We start from the raw sequence: 25989 nt of genomic DNA, 5'->3' as shown, positions 1-25989 counted from the left end.
GTTGCTTACAACTGCAGCAGCACAGCAGTTTCCTTTTATAAATTAGAACCAAATTTCAAAACACCCTACTAAATTTTTAAACAATTTGACTGCAATCTCTCTCTTACTAATTGATAAGGGAATCTCTCTCTTACTAGTTGACAAGTAATTACAAGCAAGGAGAAACTGAGGTCAATATTATAACTCCTGGAAGCGATGCAAGTCATTCCATATTTGGAATTTCCTTTCTAACATGCCACTGGAAAGAGGAAAATATCAGTTCCTGTGCTCTGCCATAGACCTTTCTTGAGCCTCTGCCAACTATGACAAACATTATCTCCCTTTATGTACAGCTTAACTCCTCTGTAGAACCTTCCAGAGCAGGAATATTTGAACAGCTTGACAAAACATATCATTCTTAATAAGTCCAGGGCTTGCAGCCAAATCTTCACATAAAGTGTTTACATTTGCATTGTCATGAACCAAACAGAGAACTTGAAACTGTAAAGAAAGCTCAAAAACATCAAAAGAAATCACAGAGTGCCCTAGATGAGATTGCAAATTACATATGTACAACTAATTCTATATGCTTAAAATTCTGTTTTCCATAGGCTGTAGCTGTTGATGAAGGCTTCTGCTACAAGATCCCCTGCACAACTGGGCTGACCTCTACAATAAAAATTCTAAATATTTCAGATGCGCTGGACTTGCTATACATGAGAAGTATTACTGTGTCACACCAACTACTTGTGGGAATTCAACTTTGTTTGCAGAACATATAAGATAACAAATTCATGTCCTAGTTCAAAATGCCAATTATCCACAGCTGCTGATTCCTGTGAGTCCTGATCATGTAGTAGTCATGTCCTCTGCTGAACCTGTAGGAAGCTACATTCTGAAGCCCTTAATTTCTTTTCCAGAATATGTAAGCATCAGCACAATTATTTGACTGTATACAGGGTTTTGAACTACAGAATAAAAAATAAAATCACAAAACAGACAAAAGCAGAAATCAATTAAATGTAAAGTAAAACGAATATTCAGGTTGATCTCATTTTATAAGACAAGTTTCAGAAAGATAAGTATAACTTACCAATGAGATGGAACATATCCTTCTGAAAAATAGGCATCTGATTTCTCATTCCATTGCTGGATCAGGGTATTTATCTCCGAAAAAAGTTTTCTGTCTTCCCTGTCATCTAGAAATTGAGATATTAAATCAGCCACGATTCTTCTAAGTTCCAAAAGAAAATTTTGAGAGAGACTGCTGCTGTCGAGCCATTGCTCAAGTACCTAGTGGATTGAATGCAAAACAGAACATCTCATTAATCAAAGCTTTCTTACTTAGGCAGTACACAGAATTTGCATGTCGTTAAAAAATTCACACAATCAACAATGATACCAAAATTTCTCCCTGATAACCTGTCTAGACTCTGAAATTAGTGACATGACAACCTTGACTTTTAATACAGTTTTGACTGACATGCCAGTCGGCAATGTAACAGGCTACAGCACACAAACAACTGACATCCTATGTGGTGCTGATCTTGTCTAAAGACCCAGGAAAGGAAAAAAGATGAACTGAGGCTGAAAATCAACCAAAAGCTGACCTCCACCACCGATTACTCAGGCTTCTTTTACCAGACTTCTGCCTACACTACCAATATGATGGAAGATAGCAGCCTTAACATTTTTGGAGCCCCATAACACAGCAATGATGAAGACGCCTGCATGCTTCCCAATGTGTAGTCCAGAAATAAGCATAAAAAGGCCTGGCCAAAACTACTGACTGCTCTCCTTTTCTTCACCATTACTTTTCTTTTAAATGTCAAGTGAATATAACTGATTTGCTCTAAGAGATATTCTGTTCACCAAGATAATTCACAGTGGCCAGCAGCTTACATATTTCTGGTTCCCATAATAAAAACATCAACCCATGCTAAGAGTTTTAAAATCATGACTGAAATTATTACTGGGTTTTCCTACACAGAAATCAGTGCATTAGTTTAGGCAGTCACATTGAATTATTACCTCCTACTTCATACTTCATCATATAGCAGGGAAACCTCAAAGATTCCATTTTTGAGGAAATACACAGGAAGATCTACATTTTTTCTTTACATAATATTGAAAACATCTCCAGAGCAGCTTGATACATTCTTCTTCTTTTTTTAATGGAGAAAAATACGATGTTTCAGTATAAAAACAAATACCAGTGTTAAGGCAGCTAGGTGTTTTTCTTAGGAAATACCTGATATTTAATTCTTTTGTCCATGCAACTACACATATGCCATTACAGAGAATGCATGGCAAGCTATTCTGCCAGATAAGAAATTTAAGATGCTCTACTGGAGGTTTACTTTTATCTTGCTTCAGTCACCATTGCCAGAGACAGCGAGGGGAAAAAATAAATAAATTAATTGTATACCAGTGGAGGTGTCTAGCCAATTTTCAGTTTTGTTCAACATTCAATCTCAGGTGGAACAGTAAACAGTTTCCTCTGACAGGTCTCTGCACTGCAGCATATTTCATCACATTCCCTATTACTTTTCAAATCTGAATCTCCATTAATGAGAAAATTTGATTAAGTGGACACATGATGATAGATTATACTTCCACTATAATGATTCTTTATAAGGATTATTTCATTTTATTAGCAAGAAAGTTCATTAAAACAATTTTATTGATAACTTAGATTTTTTTAACTGAGTTACTGCTGACAACCTGCATGCAAAAAATTAGGAATTCAAACTATTAACTTATTAAAGTTACCTGTGCATAGAGTTTGAACTTGCTGACAGCATGAACAAGATACAGTTTGGCCTCATGCTGGGCAGAATTACAGCCCTCTCCATTATTCTCCTTGTTTGCTTCATCTTCTGGGACAACAGCCAGAGCAGAGCACACAAACTGCTCCAGTGTCTCTCCTGTGGGAATCTGGCAAGGACACAAAAAATTGATGAGTATTTCAAGAGCGTTGCTGAGTGTTAGCTCTCCTATCAACTTACTTATCTAGTGAAAATAAGAATAATACATAGCCTCTTCAGCAAGAACAAAGCCCATTTAACCCAACCTCACATTCCCAGGCACATACTTCAAAGTACTCCACTTGCAGGTTGCTGTATAAAATACCAATGGCCCCATTAAGGTGTTCATACAACAGGCAGAATAATGGGACTTGTATATGCAAGGAATTTTCACCTTGTAGCTACACTCGTGTTGCTACTTCTACAGTAATTTGCAGGCTGGCACTGAACTAACTTGACTATGATACAGTACCCTTACAGTAGAATAACTATATTGAAACAACTTCACAAGTACAAAAATTACTGATATAAAAAGCACTTAGTACAATGATGGATCTCCACCAGTCATTACATATAGCAAACTAGCTTTAAATTGAGGTTGGTGGGTTTCAAGAGAGTGGCCAAGACAACAAAATTTTTTCCTCATAGACTAATTTTTAAATTCTGTGATGAATGATTTCATATTCCCAAGCCAATAAATTGTGATGAATAATTAAATATTTCCAAGCCTATAATTATTAAAGCTTACAGAAATAATGCCACACATTTTAATTCTGGTATTGCCTTTCTGAGATACTTTGCATCCTTGCTCCTTTCAACTTTGACCAGAGAATTCATAAAAAATTTTGCTGGTGTTTTGACACCAAACAAAATGGGGAGCTACATACAGAATTGAAGTGCTCCAAACAAGTATTATCCAGGCTTGCATATTTGCTTTCATAGTTTTTGATGGTCTTCAATGTTCTGACACAAGCCCAAAATATTGAGATACTAGTTTAAATAGTTACCAAGTGAGTAGCCTGGGATTTTACAGTCAACCACAGCTACCAAGCTGCAGTGGAATACAGCTCATTTGCTCAAACAGGCCATCATGATATTTCATTAAAAGACCATTCAAAAGTCAAGTTTTTTTTTTCTTTTTATAATTTATCCATTTGTTTAAATCTGCTATTTTTACAATGAGCTCTTCTGGACTATAACCCTAAACTGTCCTGCTCTACAAAGAACAAACAGATTTCACATAAATACCAACGTGTTCTATTAAAGAAACTGTGGACTTAAGCACAAACTCAAAAGTTGTTTCCAGTTTTCTGCAGTCAAACCAGACCACCACAACAGACAACTTTGGTCTAGAGGATAGGTTGCTCTATCTGAAGAAAGAGATTTTCTTCTAGATGTGATGCATCTCCAGGACATTTGATTAAGCACCACTGAGACAACTCATTGTAGAACATTCATATCAAGATTGCACAACTGAGAAGAAAGGACTCTTGGTCTCCCTTAATTTACACACAGAAGAGACAGGCATTCTTTGTCCAGCAAATAAGATGAAAAGTGCTGCCAGACAAGCTAATCCTGTCACATTCAAATCAAGGATTTGGTTTAAAAGCTTAGTGGAGCAACCCTCAGAATTCTCTACAGGATAATAAACACAGGACTCTGTCATACACAGCTGTGACTTGAGAGAAGCATAAATTCATTAGTGCATAAAACTAGACCTATCAGTATCTTCATGCGCAGAGATTTCAGGTCAAGCTAGACATTTGTTTGACGGGAATGAAGCCAGGCTATTTAACAACCTTGTTGCTGCTTCACAAAACCAAGCTTCTGTAATGCAGGAAAATACATTCAGTACAAACAAAAAAAATATTGAAGAGTTAGACACAGAAATTTTCAACTGATTTACCTCTGTTAATTGCGCTGTATAACTTAGCAGCTTCTCAACATGAGGACCATCAAAACCAAACCTGGATTCAAGTTCTGCTTTCACAGCAAGCGGATTCCACAAAACATCCCCAAAAGAAAGATTGTATTGAAAACCTGAAAGAAATTAAATCTTTTGTTTATGTAATTCATTCTTTTTATTCATGTTGTTTCTTGGTGGTTCTCACTTGTTGAGATTCAAGTACTATGTTCCCAGCTTTTTTGGGGACAGCAGGATATGTGCACCTGAACACAAATTTACAGAGGAGAAAACCCATGATTGCACTAATGGTAAAGTCAATTAATGTGATGGCATTTCAGCAGTTGATATGCTGATGGTGGGATGCCCCTGCATAGCAATTGCCAGCAAACTCAGTAGGGTGCCATTCTGAACTGCACAGAGGCATGCAAGGTGTGTGTATGGACTGGATGTGAATTACTAGTGAGAGTGAGAGCAACGGGAGAACACCACAAATTCCAGAGAAATCAAGGTCATCCTCTGTACAAGGGCTCCAGCACATCACCTTTGTCCCACATCAGCCTTCACTTTTGCAGGTGTAGTGGGATTTAGACTTCATATTACTTTTAGCCTGACTTCCACATCAAGCAGACAGCTGCACCTATCCATGGTGTTCTTCAGTTTGCCCATGAAACTTGCTCCTGACCTTTTCTTGTTTTCCTGGGGCCAGCCTACCTTCTCCAATTAAATTCATCTTCCATGGTGAAGCAGCAGATGGAGAAATTTAACCTTTCAGCTGACAGCAGAATTTATGAGAACAGAAAAATGAAGCTTAAAGTAAACCAGTCATAATGCTTAACATGCATGTCCAAAAAAGAATTGCTGTCCTTCTGTTAAATGGAAGAAACTGTCCCTTGAATTGGTTTAGTCTGTCACCAAAATTCATTGCTAAGCCATGATCATTCTAAACACTATGTATTAGACCAGTTTATCTGATACTTTGTTTATCTGATAGTTGCCAGAGTCTGATAAAATTTAGTAATCAGTATTGGTATTTAAAAAGCAGATGAGTAAAGTAGGTTAGCAGTACAGCAATATAGTTTAGTCTCTGCACATCAGGAACTCAGCAGAAGGTCCAGCAGTTACTGTCCTATATTTCCAGCATGCTTATTAGGTAGTTCAAAGAAAATCTGAAGCAAATTTCTTACCTTCTAAGCTCCTATCCTGTACTGATGCAACAGTCAAATTCAGTGCCATTTTCACCACTTCATAGAAACTTTTGCCCAGTGGCATCATAGCTAAATCCTTCAGTGATGCCAAGGTACTGAAAGTGGAAAATAAAATGAAAAGCCAAGCTCTCTATAAACCCAAAACCCTGAAAGGACTTGCTGGAAAGAGACAACCTTCAAGCAACTGAATAATAAAATGCTTTTTTTACTGTTGAAAAACTGATGTTTTATGAAATTAGAGTTTAACCGAACAAAACACAAATTGAGATTTTACAGTTAGAGTATCAGTCAATTTCCATTAAGGACCAATGTCCTCTTTAAAAAAAAAAAAAAAAGGGATGAGGAAAAATAAGGGCAAAATTATCACAAACATTCTCTGTTATCTCCATAAGAAGGCAGGATCAACACAGAATACTTACATTTTACTTCCCAGCAATCTGCAGGGAAAAAAAATTTAAAGCAACATAATACTTGTTCTCAGAAGAGGTTAAACAAAGTGCATTACAGAATGCATTGATAAAAATATATCTATTGAATTTCTAACAAGTCTCTGTTACCTTATCTGTGAAAAAAAATTCTATTAATATAACTTAAAATTTATGTCGAATTTGCCAGTTATTTCCTACCAAGTAATCCTTTCTTATTATGCAAATGAGAATCCAGCTTTTCAGTGTGGATCATCAGTTTCCAACATTCATGAAAAGAAGAAAACAAACAAACAAAAAAAAAAGAAACCACCCCTGCCACAAAAACCCAAAGCCAGTCACATAGATGTGAAAAGTTCTGTTAAGTAGCTCTGAGAGACACAGCAAAACATGGTACAGACCTGGAAGTGGGAAATGTAAATAAAGAACCTTTCTACTGGCTTAATTCTGCCTTAGAAAGGACCACTAGAATGTAGTATAATACAAAACTAGTCAAGAAACAAGCATCGGGTTTTGTGGTTTGCTTTCCAAATTGCATCAATGAGGGTAAATTTGGTCACTGAAGGGCACAGAAATCTTAAAAAACCAAGCAAAAGAAAACACCAAAGCCCATATGTAAACATCTGAGTCTCCTATGTAGTTTTGCATGTTAGTAGCTCAGAGAACAAGCTGAAATAAGTTTACAAATTACTCAGGCATAAGGGAAAAATAATTAAATTTTAAAAATCAAGCATCAATATAGGTGCAATCCACATATTGTAAGAGAAAATTGTTTCCCAGTTTGACAAAGAGCTATGTCATCATATCCTTCTTCTGTGAGTGGGGAGCTATTTTTGTTGTTTGTCTTTGGTTTTAGATTGTTTTTTTTTTTTAATTTAAGAGAAAAAGACAGTGGGATGATAAAGGATGGTAGAATAGAACAGTAATTTCTCATTCATGATCTTTGAGCCCCTGCTTCCCCATGGCCTAAGGCTCATGAGATACCTGGCCAGTCTAGCACAAGCACCCAGGTTCAGAGGGCTTCTCTTGCTTTATGACTGTGTTATTTGACTACAATGATAATTGCATATCAACCCACTACAGCAAACTGCCTACCCTGGCAAACACATATCTGACTGTCACCTAATAATTACCTTATTTTACTGAAAATTCTGGTAGATCTATGCCTTGGTCTATGCTTTAATTCTGTGTCTTCCTCTGAACCCAGCTGTCCTTTACCTGATTCAGAACACAGTCTCTGGGGTGTTTTCCTTATTGCTTCACTTCTTGCAAAAGAACACCTAAAGCTATTTTGATGGCAAGAGGCTTAAGAAACAAAATTGAGTAATTTTCCTGATACTGACCAAGTGCTACATACATTCAGATCTGATTAGGATCAAAACTATTCTTTTCTTATATTCAAATGTATATGTTCTGTCTTTCAAAGACCCCCAAAGTACACTACAAGGTTCAAAGCCATATTACATGATGGGCTAATTTCAGGCACTCATAACATAGAGCTGCTTAACAAAGACTCCGAGGGCATCTCTGTTGAGTTTGGCAGAGATGCAAAACACAGTTACAAAGGAATCAGTGTGGGTGAAAATTCCTAAAAAGTTTTATAAAAGCAAAATCTGGTAAGGAGAAGAAAATTTTGGCCTCTTTACAATGTAAAGGATGCCTATTTTATTAAGTAGACAGTGAGAAGAACAAGAATTGCAGATAAAATTTTAAAACAGAGCACTTTCAAGAATGTGAAAGTACTTACTTTTGAATAACTTTTAGAAACTGTCTTATGGTAGCTAACTCATCTTCTGTATAAAAGCTGTTCAGTTCAAGATGAGGGAGTGAATGCAGAAGGTTCCAGAAATATGGTTGCTTGTACAGATTTTCTACTCTAGAAATAATTTTTTCTGCTTCATTCAAATCCATCTTTAGGTGGAAAAAAATAAAAATTACATGCAACACTTCCAATAACAGAAGAAAAATTAAAAACAAAAAAGCAGGTACCTCTTATTTCCCTGACTCTCTTGAAGTTTAAAGCATTCACAATATATTACTGAAGTGAAAACATACCTCCATATTTGGCAATATACCACATTATTTTGGTGGTATTTTGAACTCATGGAGGCTTTGTTTCTGATATGTCTCTCTGCTCTGATGGAGAAATGGAGCTGGAAGTAAAGCTAAGGCATCTCTTTCTGCTCAGAGGTGTAACCAAGGGAAGGATTATCCTGGAGCTCTCAAGCCCTGCAATGGATGGGACTGCCCAGGCCTTGCCATCCTTGCTTCACAGCTCTTTGCAAGGCTGGTGGGGGTCTCAAATAACAACTTATAAGAATGGCTCTTTAAAGGTGAACTCCCTAGGATAAAACAACTTCTTTCATAGGACTACACGATATGATGCCTTGCAAAACAAGCTTTTATCACATTTTTTTATTATTCATTCTTTGCTACTCTAAATTAATGTCTCACTAAGGCTTTTTTTTGTATAATGGTGACATGAGCATGCCTTATACAAAAAGAAGCTTGTGTATACAAGTTCTGTTTCTAATAATGATCATCTACTGCCAACTTAATATTTTCTTAATGTTGAGAAATACATTCTTTCTACTCTACATTGCATTCCAGAAATGAAATTTCATATTGATATGGCTCCTTTCAATCAATGAGATCTTATGAGCAATTAAAAATTGCCATCTCATTTGAAGTTATAAACTGGAAATCTAAGTTTCATGAAGTAGAAGTAACAATCAATCAAATATGGAAAAAGTACATCTGATGGTTGCACTTTCAAATTGCTCCTAATAAACAAAGACCCTTCAAATAGTTGTGGATTTTAGCTACTAACAATCTACACTGGTTTAAATAAATAATCTAGAAACCATTGAACGTCTATCAAATTTACAAGACACCATTTTTTCCTTCAAACATCTTTTTTTTTTAAGATAGTCTACTTAAACTTGACAGGATACAAATTTCTAACCATTATTATAAAGATCTTCAAACCCCAGAGCTATAATCTCAAAACAGACTAAAAAATACTTACGGTAAGAAAAGTGGTGATGTTATGGAGCCCTGTAAAATTAAATATTTTCCTTTAAATAGAAACATTTTTAGCTTTAGAAGGATCAATATTATAAGCAAGAGCAAACAGTGCACAAAGGGTGTTTCTAGATAAGTAAAGGCACGTGAAGCAACTAATACCCAAAGATAGTGGTCCATTTGATTTTCTGTGCTTCACAATACTTTTACTGAAATCACAAAAACAATTTAAAAGACATTGCTTACTGCTCAATTTTTTAGTGAGGCAAAAGGATCATGTCAACACTATATGAATGTCCTAGTTATCAGACAGCCAGGCGTGCAAACTGCCATTTCCCCTGAATATTTCTGCTTGAGAACTCAGCCAGAGACGCAGGGTAGTGGGAGGAGCTCAGTGCCCCCGGTACAGCAACAAGGCTGTGCAGTGTGGGTGGAAATGGAGCAGGAGACCCCAACCCTGCTACTTCCAGTCTCACTCTTTCTGCGCAAGACTGAAGGTCACCTAAGGTCACCAGGTGTGAGATACTGCTGTTTTCCATTCCCATACTCTTTATTACAACAGAAAAATACAGGGAGGGAGAGCTACGTCCTCATAAACTACTTTTGAACGCACGTTAGAAAAAGTAATCTTGTACTCTGATTATAATCCTTATCTTTTAAGCTTTCCTCTCATTGTTTTCATAACTCTCAAGTATACAAGGGCACAGTTTTAGAAAGCTAATTTTTTTCTCTGATAATTTTGATGGCCACAGTGTTGCTAATCATAAAAGTGGCTCTTTTTTAGATCAGCTAAAATTTCAGTTGCCTAGTTTTATTTTTAAGACCAAACTATTCTTTTGTTTGATGGCTATCACTAACCAATAGGCAAAGAAACTAATTTTTAGAAAAATCACAGCTTACCTGAGAGCCTTGAGTTTTCTTCCCATAGCTTTTCTAAGGCCATGGCTTTCTCTGTAGTATCAATAAATTCCTTTGCAAGTTCTTCTAGCTCTTCCATGAAGTCTAGATCAGGTCCAGTGGCTCTCTCTGGACCACTTTGGGGGCTTGCACTATTTTTTGACAGAAAAAAGAGGGATAGGTGACATAACACACTGAAATTAAGTAGCTGAAAAATGTGTATATACTCACAGCACTATTCTGATAATTTTTTTTAACAAATATGTATTTATACAATTTCTGTTTAGCTAAATTCATTAACATGCAAGTTGCAGCACTGGGTCTCAAAACCTCAGGAAAGTGGGCAATGAAAAATTGCTGAGGTCACCTCTGCCAATTCTGGCAGCAGCCAAGAACAGACATGTCAAAAATGTCTTTAATATTTCTGAACACACTCAACTTTTCTCCCCTGGATTATCATGTGTCCTGGTGGCAGTTCTTTGATGAGAAAGTTCAAGCTTTTCTGTTGCATCTAAGGTAACAGTTTGTTTTTTCAAATACACACAGCAATGGATAAAAAGAGTATTTTATTCTTACTACTGGCTTTTTCTTTATTTTACCCAGCAGACATACCACTAGTAAATGTTATCTCTTATCTCTATCGCATTGCTATCTGGTGACTACTCAACAGCACAATTTTCTGACAATACTTTTAAATGAAACCAGGAGTCAGAGCCATTTAAATGCCTCTTTACAGGACAAAATTACTTGGACTCTCCTAAAACACCATAAACAAGGGAATAATTCTATTTAGCATGTAACTAGGCAGTTGCATTCTGTTTTATCTAATAGGAGATTCAAATTATCTTACAAGCTACAATCTGTCTAGCAAAAACATTGCTATTTTGCATCAAAAACACAATTAGCTGTCACAGAATCACAAAATGGGTCAAATTGGAAGAGACCAGAGTGGTCATCTGGTCCAACCTCCCTGCTCAAGGAGGATCATCCTAGAGCACATGGCACAGGATTGTGTCCAGATGGTTCTTGACTATCTGCAGTGAGGCAGACTCCACAACCTCTCCGGGCAACCTATCCCAGTGCTCAGTCCCCTACACGGTAAAGTTCTTCCAAATATTGCAGTGCAACTTCTAGTCTGTCAGTTCTGCCCATTGCTTCTTGTCCTGTTCCATTTACAAAATATAATAAAGAGTTACATTCCTTTCACATTGAGCTTATATGCCAATACTTGCTTTCAGCACAATTTTTACTTATTGAAAGAAAAGCCTAATGAAATCAAAGAAGGCTATCAGTCTCCACTTTCTCATTCTCTTATTTCTCTTTCCATCCCTCCCTGATACTCATTTGTTCAGACACTCACAGAGCTGTTTGCAACTTCAGATTAAGGGAAACAAAGAAAATTTCATCTTAAAACAATCAAGTTCTTAATTGTTTCAGTACAGCTTATTTTGATCCCAACTTAGCCAACAAACAGCAGGATTGTGGAAAACTCTTTCACCAGCCTCAAACTTCAGTGGGCTAAAGGCAGAAAATTTCCTCAACATATATATTTCCCTTTTAAATGGAGTTTTAAAAAGCAGCTTTCTATTGTTCAGAAGGTGGCTTTTTGAGTGACTAGAAGTTGCACTTTAGCTGTTGTCTTTGAAAAATCACCTCATAAATTCCAATATTACTGAAACTCCCAGTGCCCAAAATTTCAACAGCTGAGAATACTCATGTTTACAAAGAACTGAAATTTTCCTAGCACTCTGCTTTTTGAGATGAACAAGAAGCCAGCACTTGACCAGAATAACAGCAGCACAGTGAGAATGTTAACAAATACCAAAACTCTAGCTCAGTTTCCATGGGATTTTTCACAGGTTTTGGTTGTCTGTTTTTTTGTGGGGTTTGGAGGGAGTGATGGTGTTGGGTTTTTTCCCAATAGTAGCTGAATGTAAAATTGAAAACTAAACTCTCCCAAGAAGGTCACTTAAAATTAAAAGTGTTCAGAGGAGTGCAGTATTTCAACCCACATTGTTTGTTCCCCAAACTAGACCCAAGTCTTGCATCCCCATCTACAAACCTCCTGGTTTTAGTAACATTGCAAACAACAATGCACTGGGGAAAAGGCCTTAATCACATAGGGGCACACGGCAGGACTCAATGCTGTCTCCAGGGGTTTCTGGGGCTGCCTAGCCTCCCCACCAGCTGCAGGGGGCACAGATAGCAGTGATGGAAACAATCAGTAATTCTTTCCACTCTATCCCCACCACCAACTCTCCTGCACCTTTGATCTGCAAAGCTTGGGTTGATAAACAGCAGGGAAACAATATAAAAGCATCCTCCTGGCATCTAATTTTATGTGCTTTAGCCACTTGTTTGGTGCACAGCAGAAGCACATTAGATAACACAGGTGTATCACTTGGTGAGAAATTTATGTTTTGGGATTTTTAGTATGTTGTGGATGGAAGAAAGATGGAGGGCACAGGGTGTCATCCTGGGTTTCTTCTTCATGCTTCTTCCTGGGTTTGTGTGGCATTTTTAATTAGGCAGAAAAGTCCACATTGTGGACTCTTTGGGATCAGTTATTGGGTTAAAAGGGAAAATAATCTAGGTGTCAGTTCTTAATTGGATAGTTTAGTCTTAAAAGACCTTGTAACAAGAAATTGTTAGCCATTTTGTGCCTTCTAATGGAAAGCTGCCAAACTCACAGTAATGAGACTGTTTTACTGATAAGAAATAATAAACACCTGAGTCCAAACACAAATTACTGTCTCAAGTGCCTTCAACCCAGGCCCAGATAAACTGAAAACTGGTACCCCTACAAGGTCCCACAGAGCACATGGGGACAGGGAAAGGAGACTAGGAAGATACAGACTAGCACTTGGAGCATGTGTTGTTGTTCTATTTCTAGAGTCTTATATTGTTGCTGTCAGATTTCTATGTTGTCAGTCCATACCTCCTCAGTGTGTTCTTGTGGCTGCAAATCTTCACAGCACAGACTCCTGCTGCATGCTGTTCTCTCTCAGGTCAGAGCTCCTCCAAGGCTCTCCCTGACTGGCTAACCCGCCCCCTTTTATCCCACTTATCTTCATGGGTCACAGCTGCAGCCCATCAAGGACGACCGGGACCTCCCGGGGCAAAGCCTCTATACAGATATTCAGGTACAATAAATTTCCTCTACTATAAGTGTGGTGGCTCTGAAGAGCTACGGAGCAAAGTGCAGGGAAATCATGTTGATGGTGAAAGTGGAGAGGGAGATGAGAAACTCTAGGGGGATGTAGATATTTGGGGCATGGCAAAAGGAGCAAATCCAAGGCATAAGGCCTAGCTATTAAAGGCTTCTCAAGCACATGAAAGACCCACAGATATGCCACTTTCCTAAGCACAAGCCTCTCAGCAGTCCAAGAGCAGCTGTTTGGACACGTTGGCTGTGAGCTGTGTGAGCTATTAGCTTTGTGGGGATTTCCAGGTCAGCTGCCATGTCAGCTAGCTGCCATTTGTGACCCTCTTTGGCCATCATTGCCACAGACCTGCCTCTTGCTATCCTTGGATCCGAGCACAGCCTCTTTATGAAGGGGAAATGGCAACAGACATGACAGTGGTTATTAGGCTCAGTTTTATGAAACAGATTAAATTATTACAGAGGTCTTAATTGCTGAATATCTGTGCTAAGATTAAAGGATTTTATATATTTTCAGCATGGTAATAGAGGACTACATTTATCTCCTAATAAGAGTGCTACAAGTTACTACCGATCTCTTAATTCAGCACAGCTTACACAAAATTGCAGGAAGATGTCAGCATCTTGCCAGAAAGATAAGAAACTACACTTTAAAACCAACTACAGAGATAGTCAAAGCAAACAATTTTCAGTGAGTGTGCCAATAAAAGTACTTAATTGTGTTACTGCTACTCTCCCAAAGAGCCTTCAAAGCGTGCTTTCTGGAGCAGAAGGCGGCACTAACGCATTTGTGTGTGAATGCGTAAAGGAAGTCCAGCAGCCATTCCAAGGAAATTCCTAGCAGCAGTTGCTAGGAACAGTAAAGAGAGGAAGCAAGGGATAATAAAAAAGACAAAAGGAGGAAGCAGTAATTTGTAGGAGAGGACATACATAATTAGAACTGGGGTCTTAGAAGAAGGGGTTGAGGAATGTATATATAAAATTTCATTATTGTCCGTGGAAGCTCTTCCCTCAACCGTACATTTCCACAAAGTTCATGAGAACAGAAATCAAACTAAAGACACACATTGGTACAAAGTTTTTTGACAAAAAAGATTTTGACAAAATACTGCAAAAGAGCAAAAAGATTGCATCTCTTTGAGCATGTAAAAGCAATTGTTATTTCCTAAAGCCATGACTCAGAAACATTAATTCTGTTCAATTTACTCAGTTACTCAGGATAACAATAAGAACATTTCAGAGTTCATCTGAGAACTCACTATGATGTGAAATGCCTTTTAGACTCATGATTTTCTTAAGCATCTCAGCAAACTCGTCTCAACCTCACCCCTGTCACCACATTAATAATTTCTCTCTAAAATTGCAAAGCCCCAGCTGGCTTTCATTCTGCACTTTATCAGAATTATAAGCCTGGAGACATCAATACCAATACACAAGCTGGACAATAACATACTGTGTGTCTCTTACAGAAAGATCTTTCTCTTCCATGTAGATACAATTATAACCTTCCTAAAATGCAATGGACTAAAATATATAACAAACTAAAAAAATATATTCTTCTTAATTTGCTCTTAAATTAAGAAAACACGTTTCAATTTCCTTTCCCCCGCAACTCTGGCAATCTATAAGCAAGGTCACAAAAACTGTTTCTGTTTTTCAGCTACACAGCCTGCAACTACAAAAGTTAGCCCAGACCACAGAGTTAATATTGCAGAAAGTTGCTGCAGCCATAAGCTATCTTGAAGAACTATTTCTCATTTGAATATATAGGTCATTAAAGAAAAATCTGACCCTTTAAGCAATTCTTACACAAGGACTTTTGCTGATGCTTAGACCTTCCTTGATTTTATTCTTCCCCACCTGCTGTTGCACATGAGCTCTTCCACTGGAGAACCTAGGCCCAGTATTAATAAAGCAAAAGGTTTAGAACAGTAAGAAGAAAGGGGCTGGCATGAGCAGGGCTGCTCCAGGAGGGGGGCCAAGCTAGGAGCTGGGACAAGCCTGGAACAGTCCATGCCCTCACCAGTGAGACACTGTCCCCCAGGCTGCCTGAGGCAGACACAGGAATGTGTTACAGGCTCCAGAGACAGCCCCAACAAGGCAGGGTGAGCCCAGGAGCCCAGTCAGGTGCAAAAGGAGACAGAGCTACTGCGTGGGTATGAGTGGCACATCCAGAAGAGGTGCCAGAGACAGACCCAGGCTTCTACCACATCGACTGGGTCAGGCTGCGCAGGCTGCTACCACTCGTAGCCGAATAAACTAATGTGCTTAGAGAAATAAACTAATAAAGAGAAATAAACTAATATGCTTAGAAATGACATTTTAGAGTCTTGCTTTAATGATATTTGTGGTTCCAAGTCTGAGAATGGCTTAATTTTCTTTTAGGTCCTTGAAAAGTCTAACTAATATAGATCTTGGAGTCGAGACTGCAAGGGCAAATCCCCCCATGTTCTGCAAGATTTGCCAGGGAATCCAGAGTACTGGGAAATCATGATGTTGCCATGCACATTCATGGCATGTGTGGGTGTAAAGCCACAGGACCCCTGGGCTGTGTGGTTTTTGTCTTATTTTCATGCTCTCAGTTTTACACTGTGCTCCACTAAGATGAGGTGGGGAGTGGAACACTCTGGAAAGAGCAGGGAAAAATGTCCTTTGCCATGGGAGCTCCTGAATTCTTCCTTGTTCCTCTGCTCTGAGAGGGGAGGGTGTATCAGGCTAGGGAATCATATCAGCTGCTGCCAGTCAGCAGCTTTTGCAGTGGCTGAAAAGAGGAGCAAGGAGGAAGCCACAGAGCTCTTGCAACTGGATGCTTTCTGAAGCATCAGAGGAGGTGGCAGATCTTGCTGAAAATCAAAGTTAACGTGGTTGTAGGCTCATCTTCTCACCATACCACAGGCTGTTGCCTGAAGGGACAGGGACACATCTGTGAGGGCATGGCCTGCACCAGAATCACTTCACCCTGGGCTCAGCCCCCCCATGGGGGGTGCTGCTCACTGACAAATGGCTATTTGTGGTTTATGGATTCCATAAATGGAAGTTCCAACAGTAGTCACAGAACTGCTTCCTCCCAAAGACAACTACTACATTTCAAAGTGAATAGCACAAAAGTGTTACATACTGTGAAACAAATGGTCAAGTGTCCATGCAAACTGTGAAGTCTCTGACTCACTCTTAAGAAACACAATATTATTGACATAAAAAAATGTTCCCTTATCAGACTTATGGTTTGATATAAGTCCTTGAAGGGAAGATAATTGCTATTACTGCTCCTATGACACCCCATCTCTCCAGTCAACAGGGACTGGATTCAGTTATGTTTGACTGATCAGACTGACAGTCTCTATTCCTAAGGCTGTTGGCAGCCAGCATAAGTCAGAGCAACCCTGAGGTTGATTTAATTTGTACTGATGGACCTGGTGTAACAGGCTGACCTCAGAATGAACTTCATCCTACCTTTTTAGTTTTTTCCTTACCTATGCTATACGCTACTCAGTGCAGCCTATTGAGTGTATAAATATGGATACATGCATGCATTTTATTTTTCAGTTGAATAATTGAAAGCCACTGAATAATTTCTCAGATTCTTAAGTAGGTCTAAGACTGCCTCCAGGAAATTCTTTCCTGATTTTCTATTGAGCTGGAACATAATTTGGGCAGTTCAGTCAAAACAGTGTAAATAATCATGCAGAGCAGTCAATATAGTTCATAGTTTCTAGAGATACAACACATTTAGATGGCATCTGAACTAGTGATGTAAATAAAAGCTATACTTTTAGGGAACAATTTTTTTTAAAAGCTAGAGTTAGGGTAACTCTTTAACCCAGTAAGATAGAATTGCTACTGCAAGTGAGAGGCTACAGGCTTTGTACTGAGTTTGAAAGACCACCACACACCTGGCCACCTTTGGTTTGCCTGAACTTGTTTTCATTTTGACTTGTGTTCACTTTACCTTTCTTTTAATTTTCCTGGCCAGGAAACTCTGGCAATTTGCTCTATTTTCACTTGTGATTGCATAACACCATCATAGTTTTATACAGATAGAAGTAGCAAGTGACCATTCAGGGCAAAATGAGATGTTTATGGCTAACAAGGCAGTGCAGAAGAACACAGGCCCAGTATAATAGGTGAGGCCTTGAGAGGTGGGGACAGAGATGAACTGGAATATAATACTGGAGTATCTGGGTTGATCAGAGGTGGGGCACAGGCTGGCTCTGAGGGCCATAAACAAGTCACCAGTGCTTACTTAAAATTCAGAACTGTAGCTGGACAAAGCCAATTTCTAAGCATCAAGAAAAAACAACACGTAGCTAACATTTGTAAAAGATACCATATACATTCAGGTGTACCACATAAATTTGAATGTCTCCCAGAGCTGCAGACAACAGAAACAAGCAAAGTATAAAAGCACACTAGCAAACACAAGTGACCCCAAGTGTACCCTCAAGTGAAAAAAGAAGCCATCAACACCACATTCCTTCAGGTAAAGTACTGTATATCATTACTTGCCATAACAACCCCATCTTCATCCATCTGCAGCTGTTTACATGACCCAGAGCACCAGTGGAAAGGTGAGCATAACCCCAGAGAAAGGACTGGAAACTCAGTGGTCATGCAAAAATTTTAGCTGTATTAGGGGGAGGAGGAGGAGGTGGAAGAGAACTTTAATAGGGGTATTTTTGTCTGTATCTTGTGTAACAATGCATCTTGACTAATACTGCCTTAAATTGTTAAGATTTCAATTCTAGAAACAAATTTTACCTTATGCAGAACATGTTTGCCCATAAACAAAGTTTGTTTTGTACGGTCTTATATTCAATCAACAGTTCTCTACATGTACAAATAACTGAAGCAGACCATATAGACCAATAGATGAGTATGGCCTGTTACTATGATACTGAAGCTTTCCAACTTGTTGTATGCTGAATTTATTGCTACCTATAAACCTCTAAAATAATAAACCATAAATATTTAATGCTCTAACACACCTGGCTCAGCCCTCTAAGATCTTTTGGTAGATATTATCAATTTTCTAGGAATAAACATACAGATATATTCTGATTAGCTGACCCTATTTTGACTTTATTGTTATATATTTTGAAAGGCTGTTTATGACCATAAACAGCCAGTTTGCATAAGTGTCTTTGCATCTCAAGCATTTTTGGAGTAGATTAAATTACTTCATTTAGTAAAGAAAAATTCCAAATTGAAATCAATTGCATTCTAGGATCTGTGACAAGGACTTCTAATGGATAACATCTTCCAAGTTCTGTAATAACAAAGAACTTCTGCTATTCCTTGCTGGCTCTTACATGAAAATTATTCTTGTTTCACTTTTCTGGGTTCACTTCTCCCACCACATATGCTCCCAAACTATTCAATGTTTAAATCCACATATAATTTTGGTGCTCTGCTACACTCACATGTCATAAAAGACTCTCTGGTAAAGGATAAAAGTATGCTCTGGCATGGTAGCAGTGAAAGGGAAAGAATATGACAAGGTAACTCTACAATTTCACCCCCACAGAGTGTTCAGTATCCAAAACCAGCATGAAATGCCAAGAAACGTAAACAAAAGTTAGCAAGAGGTACAACTAAGGCCTTAGACCTTTTACAATCATAAGAACACCAAAGGAAACTTTTAGCACAGAATAACATTGCTCATATTTTTCCTGTCTGCAAGGCAGCAAGAGCCTTTTCCGTAAAAGAAGATGCACTGTGGTGGGGGCAGCTCTGTCACACTGACGTAACTCACCCAGAGCGGCTGTGTCTCTGCGCTGTGTAACTGGCATTCCTGCACCTCGAGCCCACGTTACAGAAAAGGCTCCGCAGGAAGGGATAAAGGCCCCGACTCGGTAAATCACGAGCTTCTAAGTAACCTGAAACCAAGCAGCAGCAGAAATAGGACCAGTAATATTGCATTTGCAAGCTGTACCATCACATTTGTGCTCCCTCATCCTAAAAAGCCTCTTTGTCACCTGCAAGCAATGAAGTTGTATCAATGTCAGGTATCTCATTTAAGAAAAACTCAGTCATCACAGAAAATGAGTAACCTCTGTGTCAGATTGTGTCAACAAGCTACATGTGACATTTGAGAGCTTTGAAAATCTGATTTTCCTGGTAGCAACATTATTGCAGTATCACATGGTTGCTAGCCCCAAAATCATGTGACCTGGATTGGAATATAAACTTCTGCACAAAGTGGTATTTCCGCTTTTCTCAAAGGCTTTCAAAAAATGAAGGAATTGGTGTTCAGCAATGTCTGGACACGCATCAATCAAGACTATTTAAACAGCCATTTTTCCCTATCTCTGGAATTATCCACAGCTCTCCATAAAGTAAATATATATTATGCAGGCTACATTCTCTCCAGATAGGTCACTCTACAATCTAGAATTGTTTTACCAAACTTATTTTTAATGCAGCTAAAGCTGGTTTATCCCCATTTTACTGGCATTGGCGAATAACAGAATAATAAACTGAATAGATTATAATAAATAATTCTTTTCTAAATTAAGATATATTTTGACAAGATAAAAGCAAAAATAGCTTTATAAGGTGGAGGGAGTAATAAATTTTGAAGTGTTAAAGGAAATGGAAGAATTTAACAAAATATAAATCCTCAATCCCAGGAAGTGAGTAGGGGTAAGGTTCATCTTGTCTAATTGCAAATATCCACCTCTGAGGCAGTCATCTAAACTCCATTACTGAATAGAAACCAATAAATACAACTAAAACCTAAATAATCTCCCTTACTTGAAAACTTATATTTAAAAGTTGTCTTACCAAACTTAGCATTTCTTTCCCACATAAATACAGCTTCCTCAGATCTGTAGCTGGACAAGATTGAATCCCACTGTAGGATTCTTTCCATTAACTCCACTACATTTAAGTCCCCCCTTCTAGGATGTGTTTAGTGTTTCCTAAATACTTCTACAAGTAGAGGCAACCAAAACAGAACACACAAAAAAACAAAACATACAGTTTTCCTTGTATTTTGGGGGCTCCTGGAAGCGGATGGCAGCTAGAATCAAGAAAAGTACACATGGCCACAGTATTTCAGTGAGAGAGAGGACCTGAAAAAGGAAAACAGAACATCAGCACATAGGCTTTGGGAACAAATCATTAAAATTCATATGTCATTTACTTTAAAATAAAAACATTAAATATCCTCCCCACAACTATCTAAGGAAAAACAAGACCATTAAAGCAAGCTAACAACTGACACATCTATTTTAAATCCTTATAACTCTGTGAAATGCACTTCTTTCAGAACAGAAAAGTAGTTTTCATTTCAGTTTATATTGTTTGTAGATACTTTCCTCAGGTCAAGACAAAGACTGGCAAGGTGATGATAGTGACCTTCAACTTTCCCGTACCTGAGCTTCCTAAGAAGCAAGCAGCATCCTGCACCTTGGTGAAATTCTTCATGCTCCCCTGAGCCCTGTCCTTCCCTGACTTCCTGGCTGCTGCCATTACACCCTTTCTGTCACCTGCACTCAAACGCTCTCCAAAAGCCACCTGCACTCAAATGCTCTTCATTCAAAAGTCACCCTTGCCACCTCCAGGAGGGAAGACCAAGTGAGACCAAGCTAACAGGCCTGAGGCTGCCCCCAGCCACACTTCTCTTATCCCAGTGTTCCCATTTCCAGAGCCACAATGACAAGGTACACAAGCCAACATGCAGCAGGACTCAGATTTTGAGTGTGTCTTCTCTGAGCAGATTGCACATACACAGAGCACATTCATGCCTCTGCAGAGAGGGCACAAACTCTCAAATGGACTGGAAGGAAGAAAAATAAACACCAAAAAGAGCAATTGTGCCAGTTTTCAGCAGCAAAAAGGAAGAAACAGCCATTCAGCCAAGTCTCAAAAGGCTCCTAGACTCACTGGTAACAGCATTAGGAAAGTGTGAATAGGAACAGAAACACAGTAGAAATTACAGGCATGCTGAAGGTCTCCCACTAGGGGCTGTTAACTTCTCTGGAGCAAACAGGGGATTTTATTTCTAAACTGTCAGAGTTTACCAAATCCCATCACAGAAGTAAACTTGGGCATGTCAGAAAAATGCCTAACAACCATAACATAATGCTTAAGAACAAACTCCAGTGGCAGATTCTTCCCTGTGGAGAAGGACATCTGTGCTGAACATGACACAAGGAACTAATGGTTTCCTGAAATTTAGGGAAATCACCATTTCTCTAAACTGATCACCCTTAAAACAGTACAGAAGCCAATCTAATAAAAGTGGGGATGGTTATTTCAATCTTTTAGGGATCACCAAGGGCCAGCTGCTCCCCAGGGTGCAGGGATCTGTGTGTAACAGCGCCACCCAGCAGGGCAGGGGACCCGTCCCAGGCAGCCCAGAAGGGGAGCAGGATAAGGCCTGCTATTCACAGCCAGCCTCAGCCAGGAGTCCAAATCCTCGGTCAGTGTCACAGCAGGTCAAGCCAAACAGTGGCCAAGCACAAGGGCTGAGCTGGAGAGCAGTATGACTCTGACTTCTCCCAGGCAGGAGGGCACAGAAGCCCAGTTCTGGCTTGGGCTGCTCAGAGTCATTAAACTTAGCAGAGGCCCGGAAGCCTGACAGCATCCTCCCCTCCTTGGCATATTCATCCCCATGCCTCCTGCCTGGGGTCAGATGGAGGCCTTGCTGTGGAGCAGAGCCATTGCTGCAGAGTATCCCTGGGCTCTCTGTGGGGAATGGAGCCAGCTGCAGCAGCTGAGGGAAGGGCCACTGCGGAGGACACTTGGGAGGGGGTGTCACCAGGCTGCCCAGCAGGGTCCAGCTGTCCCTGGGGACACACACCACCACCATAAGAGCCCACAGTCAGTGGCTGCGGGAAGGGCCAACAAGAAGTTCAGGGGGTGGGAGACCAGAGCTCGAGGGGTTTACAGGGGAAGGCCCTGGACAGCCACAAGCTGGGCTCCCTGGTGCCTCCTCAGGGCTGAGGACAAGCCCAGCTGGCAGGGCACAGCAGGAGCCAGCTGCTCCTGAAGGGCAGGGAGCCAGGAGGGTGCCAGGGCAGCAGGGCCCCTGTCAGGAAGGGCCTGGCTGGCAGTGCCCCGGGAAAGCAGCAGGCTCTGCTGGGAGCCTGGATCTCTAGGTGAGCCAGGGCTAAGTCTGAGCCAGGAATGAGGGTCAAACACAGCCCTGTCATCTCTGGCATAGTCCGTGGGAGGAAGGTTCAGCTTGGATAGGAACTGCTGCTCCTGCTGACAGGAATTTGGGATAAGAACTGATAAGGCAGCTGCAGAGGAAACAACAGGTTGGAGGACACAATGAACCATCAGCATGCTGCAAGCATTAAGCATGCAAAACTGATCTTAACAAGTAAGTTATTTGTTGTAAACATGGCAAAATAATGCTGCTGTAAAAGGCTTACTTGTGTTCAAATAAGACAAGTACCACAGAAGGTCCAAGGAAAGAGTATTCATGCCATTGCAGGATTGCTGCCCTTGGACGGCTGCTTTGCCCAGGCACTGAGGAGAACTGGAGCCTGAGAGCTCATGACATTCTGGGGAGATGCACCTTGGAGGAATGGTGAGTTTTGGTAACAGAGCTGATTAAAATCAGCTGATTTTAATTCCAATTGTCCTCTAAATTAGGACATCAGAATTTGGCAATCACATTTCATCCTTTACCTAGCTACAAATTTGGATGGTAATAAACATTATTTAAATGGTAGTTAAGAAATGCAGTGATAGAAAACTAAAGTAGTATATTTGCCTGGTAGTGTGTATCTCCTGAGCTTCTAGAATCTGTAGTCCTGTAGTAAGAACTTCTGAAAAAAGAAATGAGAATGTGTCTTTGGCACAACTGCAATTTCAAACTTCAACAAGTGAAAACGTACAAAAGAACCTGTCCTGCCTTTGAATCATGTTGATAGAAGGTGCTGATGCCAATCTGAATTTCAAAAGACTTGTTCCTTACAGAACTCTCACATCTGTCACAACCCCTGCACCCTTCACTGTGTAATATTGACTAATGTCACATGGCACTCAGGACACTTTGCTAGTTCAACAGCCCTCTCTTCTCTTCCAGCTCTAACTGCTGATAAATAGCCATGAGGAGAAAATTGTCTTATACAGACAGATCTATATGATATGGAACAGAGCTGAAGCACATCAGATCTTTCAGGAGGTGCTTCTCTCTTCAGATTCACAAGGGTCTCACCACCACTGCACAGGTGGACGGTGCACCTGGATTTCTCCTCCCGTACTGCAGATGGAGCTCCTTCACAGCTCAGTGCGTGCACAACAGCACACAAGGAGGTTGTGCAAGTTCCCCAGGGCAGCTTCTGCCTCTCAACAGGCAGAACGAAGTTTGCTTTTGATCACCCTTGTGATTCCTGGCTTGGAGAAGTCTGCTTCTCAGTGAGTCCTCTATTCAGGAAATCTACCGATTAGACAAACTTACAACTTACATGAATTAAGATTTTTTTTTCCTTCAGAAATATATGAGGGAACACCACACAGAACAAGAAGAGAAATAGATCCACATGCAGGAAAACAGGAGATACAGAGAAGCCACTTGGTGCACCCCGATTGAACATAAGAACTCTTCAGGCATGGAGAAGAATATGACCAACAACATGCTTCCCCCAAAAGTATATTTTATATTAGAAAACATCACTTTCATTAATTTGGGGAAGAAATCCCTCTCTAAATCACTATTTTATTGAGGCTAAATATTTCGGAAACTGAAAGCTGTGTGCTTATTTAATTGAAAGTATCCTATCCAAAGCAGCCAACATGCTTCTCTGCAAATCCCCACATCATTATAGACAAGTGAAATCTGTGTGAAACTATTAATTGAAGTGACCTTTTTTCCCCACAAAAATGTTCTCTCACTTGAGAAAATTCACTTCCTTCTATCCTAAAAGATTGATTCTGTCACAGTTAAGGTAAAAGACATCTAATTTTCATCATTTTAATTTTGACTTCTGTTGAAGCAGCTGCCACATAATTTTGCATATTGGAATTGGAAAGGTTAAATTAGGCTTTGGAGAGCAGATAAGAAAGGACATTTAGAGGTTTATACAATTTTTAATACACAATACATTCTCTGTATCTAGACTTTGATCACAGTCATGCAAGCTTTCTTACATTACCTATAAGCACCTGTAATGTGAAGAAAATTGATTTTTTTCCCTTGCCACTGCTAACCAGCACTGCTAGTATCTAATGTTATTTAAAACATAAGAAGTGGCTCTTCAAAACTCTTATGACATTTGTCTCATTTTCAAATTGGAGCATTGCTGTATTCAGCCATTTTAGAACTAAAACAACACATTCTCTACTTGGGTTTTTAGGTGACAAGAGGCAAAACAAGAACCACTTGCAGCCAGCCTGTCCTTAACAATCTGCAGGGAATAGGGAAAATCAATAGATACACTCTCTCCAATACTAAATACTAATAGTAATATTTCCAGGTACTAAAAAAAATTAAAATATTCCTTTTTTAATTATTTCCAAACACTCACCGGTTGCCTCACATGGCAGAGCCAATTTTTCCAAAACAGAGCCTTGAATTGGTGTATAGCGTTCCCCATATCTTCTTTTCTTTCCTTCACCCACTTGCAGAGTGGGCTCTCTAACTCAGAATCATCTCACCAAGCAGTCCAAATGTATTATTCTGAAGCTGATTAATTCCAGCACTAGTGAATAGTGCAGGAGATTTGCCTGCTTCCTCAGAAAAGATGAGATTATGTTTCTGCCTCTTGTTTTGCTTTCATGGAGGAATCTCATCTTTCTGTTTTTCTTCTCAGTGCAATGAACAGTAAGGGGATGGGTTCATAGAAATGCCTTCAGGCTGCTTTACTCCACAGCATACATTCTGCACTTGTTTCTACTTTTCTGGAATAAAAATGGATGCAAAAAATGAAAGGGTAGGGAAAGAATATGTAACACACATTTATCTTTTTGTAAAGTTTTGTGACATTTTTTCACTTTAGTGTTTATGTCTGTTCATTTGCAGATGCTTATATTTTTGAAAAAAATAATGGTAGGAAAATAAATAGAAAAATAACTCTGTTTCATGACATAGTCCTAAAAATGTCAGTTTGCTTCTAGAACATCCTTATAAGTACACATCTAGCACTGTAGTGGTCCCAGTGCATCATCACATGACTGTTGAATTTTCTCTTGTGGAGAATGTATGTCTGACATTTCGTCCTCCTTTACCTACATAAAGGTAGGTATAAAGGGGGAATATTCCAACAATAAAATATACCTACATAAAGGTGGTATAAAGGGGGAATATTCCAACAATAAAAAATTCTGTTAATTAATTGCCACATGCCACCTGGGATGAAAATCAATCTTACAGCAGCAGTTCCTTCAGCAAAGAGGTGGGAGAGCAATTCCTTCTGCAGAAGGGGAGAATGTGCAGACCTGTAGCAGAGCCAGTGGGAGACCCAGCAGGAATCTGGTGGTGCAGAGGATGACCACCCTACCCACCAGGAATGACACTGTGAGCAGAGGAATAAACTTCCGGGTTTTTTTTGTTCTACACAAATGAATTGCATAAGAATCTGATCCCCAAAAGCTCTCTCTTATGGTCAATAGAGACACATAATACAGC

General features: G+C 39.4%; 1 protein-coding gene across 1 annotated transcript in view; it reads right to left on the bottom strand.

Moving 5' to 3' along the window:
• ABCA13 (ATP binding cassette subfamily A member 13) overlaps nt 1-24958 on the bottom strand; it is a 170371-nt gene extending 145413 nt beyond the window's left edge. Inside the window, exons 1-10 of the mRNA XM_054640684.2 lie at nt 24890-24958; nt 20386-20479; nt 19159-19282; nt 10247-10395; nt 9351-9379; nt 8070-8233; nt 5877-5992; nt 4693-4826; nt 2752-2916; nt 1073-1272 (exon numbers count right to left, since the gene is read on the bottom strand). Of these exons, the coding sequence (XP_054496659.2) occupies nt 1073-1272; nt 2752-2916; nt 4693-4826; nt 5877-5992; nt 8070-8233; nt 9351-9379; nt 10247-10395; nt 19159-19282; nt 20386-20479; nt 24890-24958 (1244 nt within the window). The remainder of the gene's footprint in view (nt 1-1072; nt 1273-2751; nt 2917-4692; nt 4827-5876; nt 5993-8069; nt 8234-9350; nt 9380-10246; nt 10396-19158; nt 19283-20385; nt 20480-24889) is intronic.
• Nucleotides 24959-25989: the final 1031 nt, after the last annotated feature.

The sequence above is a fragment of the Agelaius phoeniceus genome, chromosome 1 (genome assembly GCF_051311805.1).
Source record: "Agelaius phoeniceus isolate bAgePho1 chromosome 1, bAgePho1.hap1, whole genome shotgun sequence".
Classification (NCBI taxonomy): Eukaryota; Metazoa; Chordata; class Aves; order Passeriformes; family Icteridae; genus Agelaius; species Agelaius phoeniceus.
The sequence above is the reverse complement of the archived record's forward strand: the minus strand, read 5'-3'. Positions and strand labels throughout refer to the sequence as shown.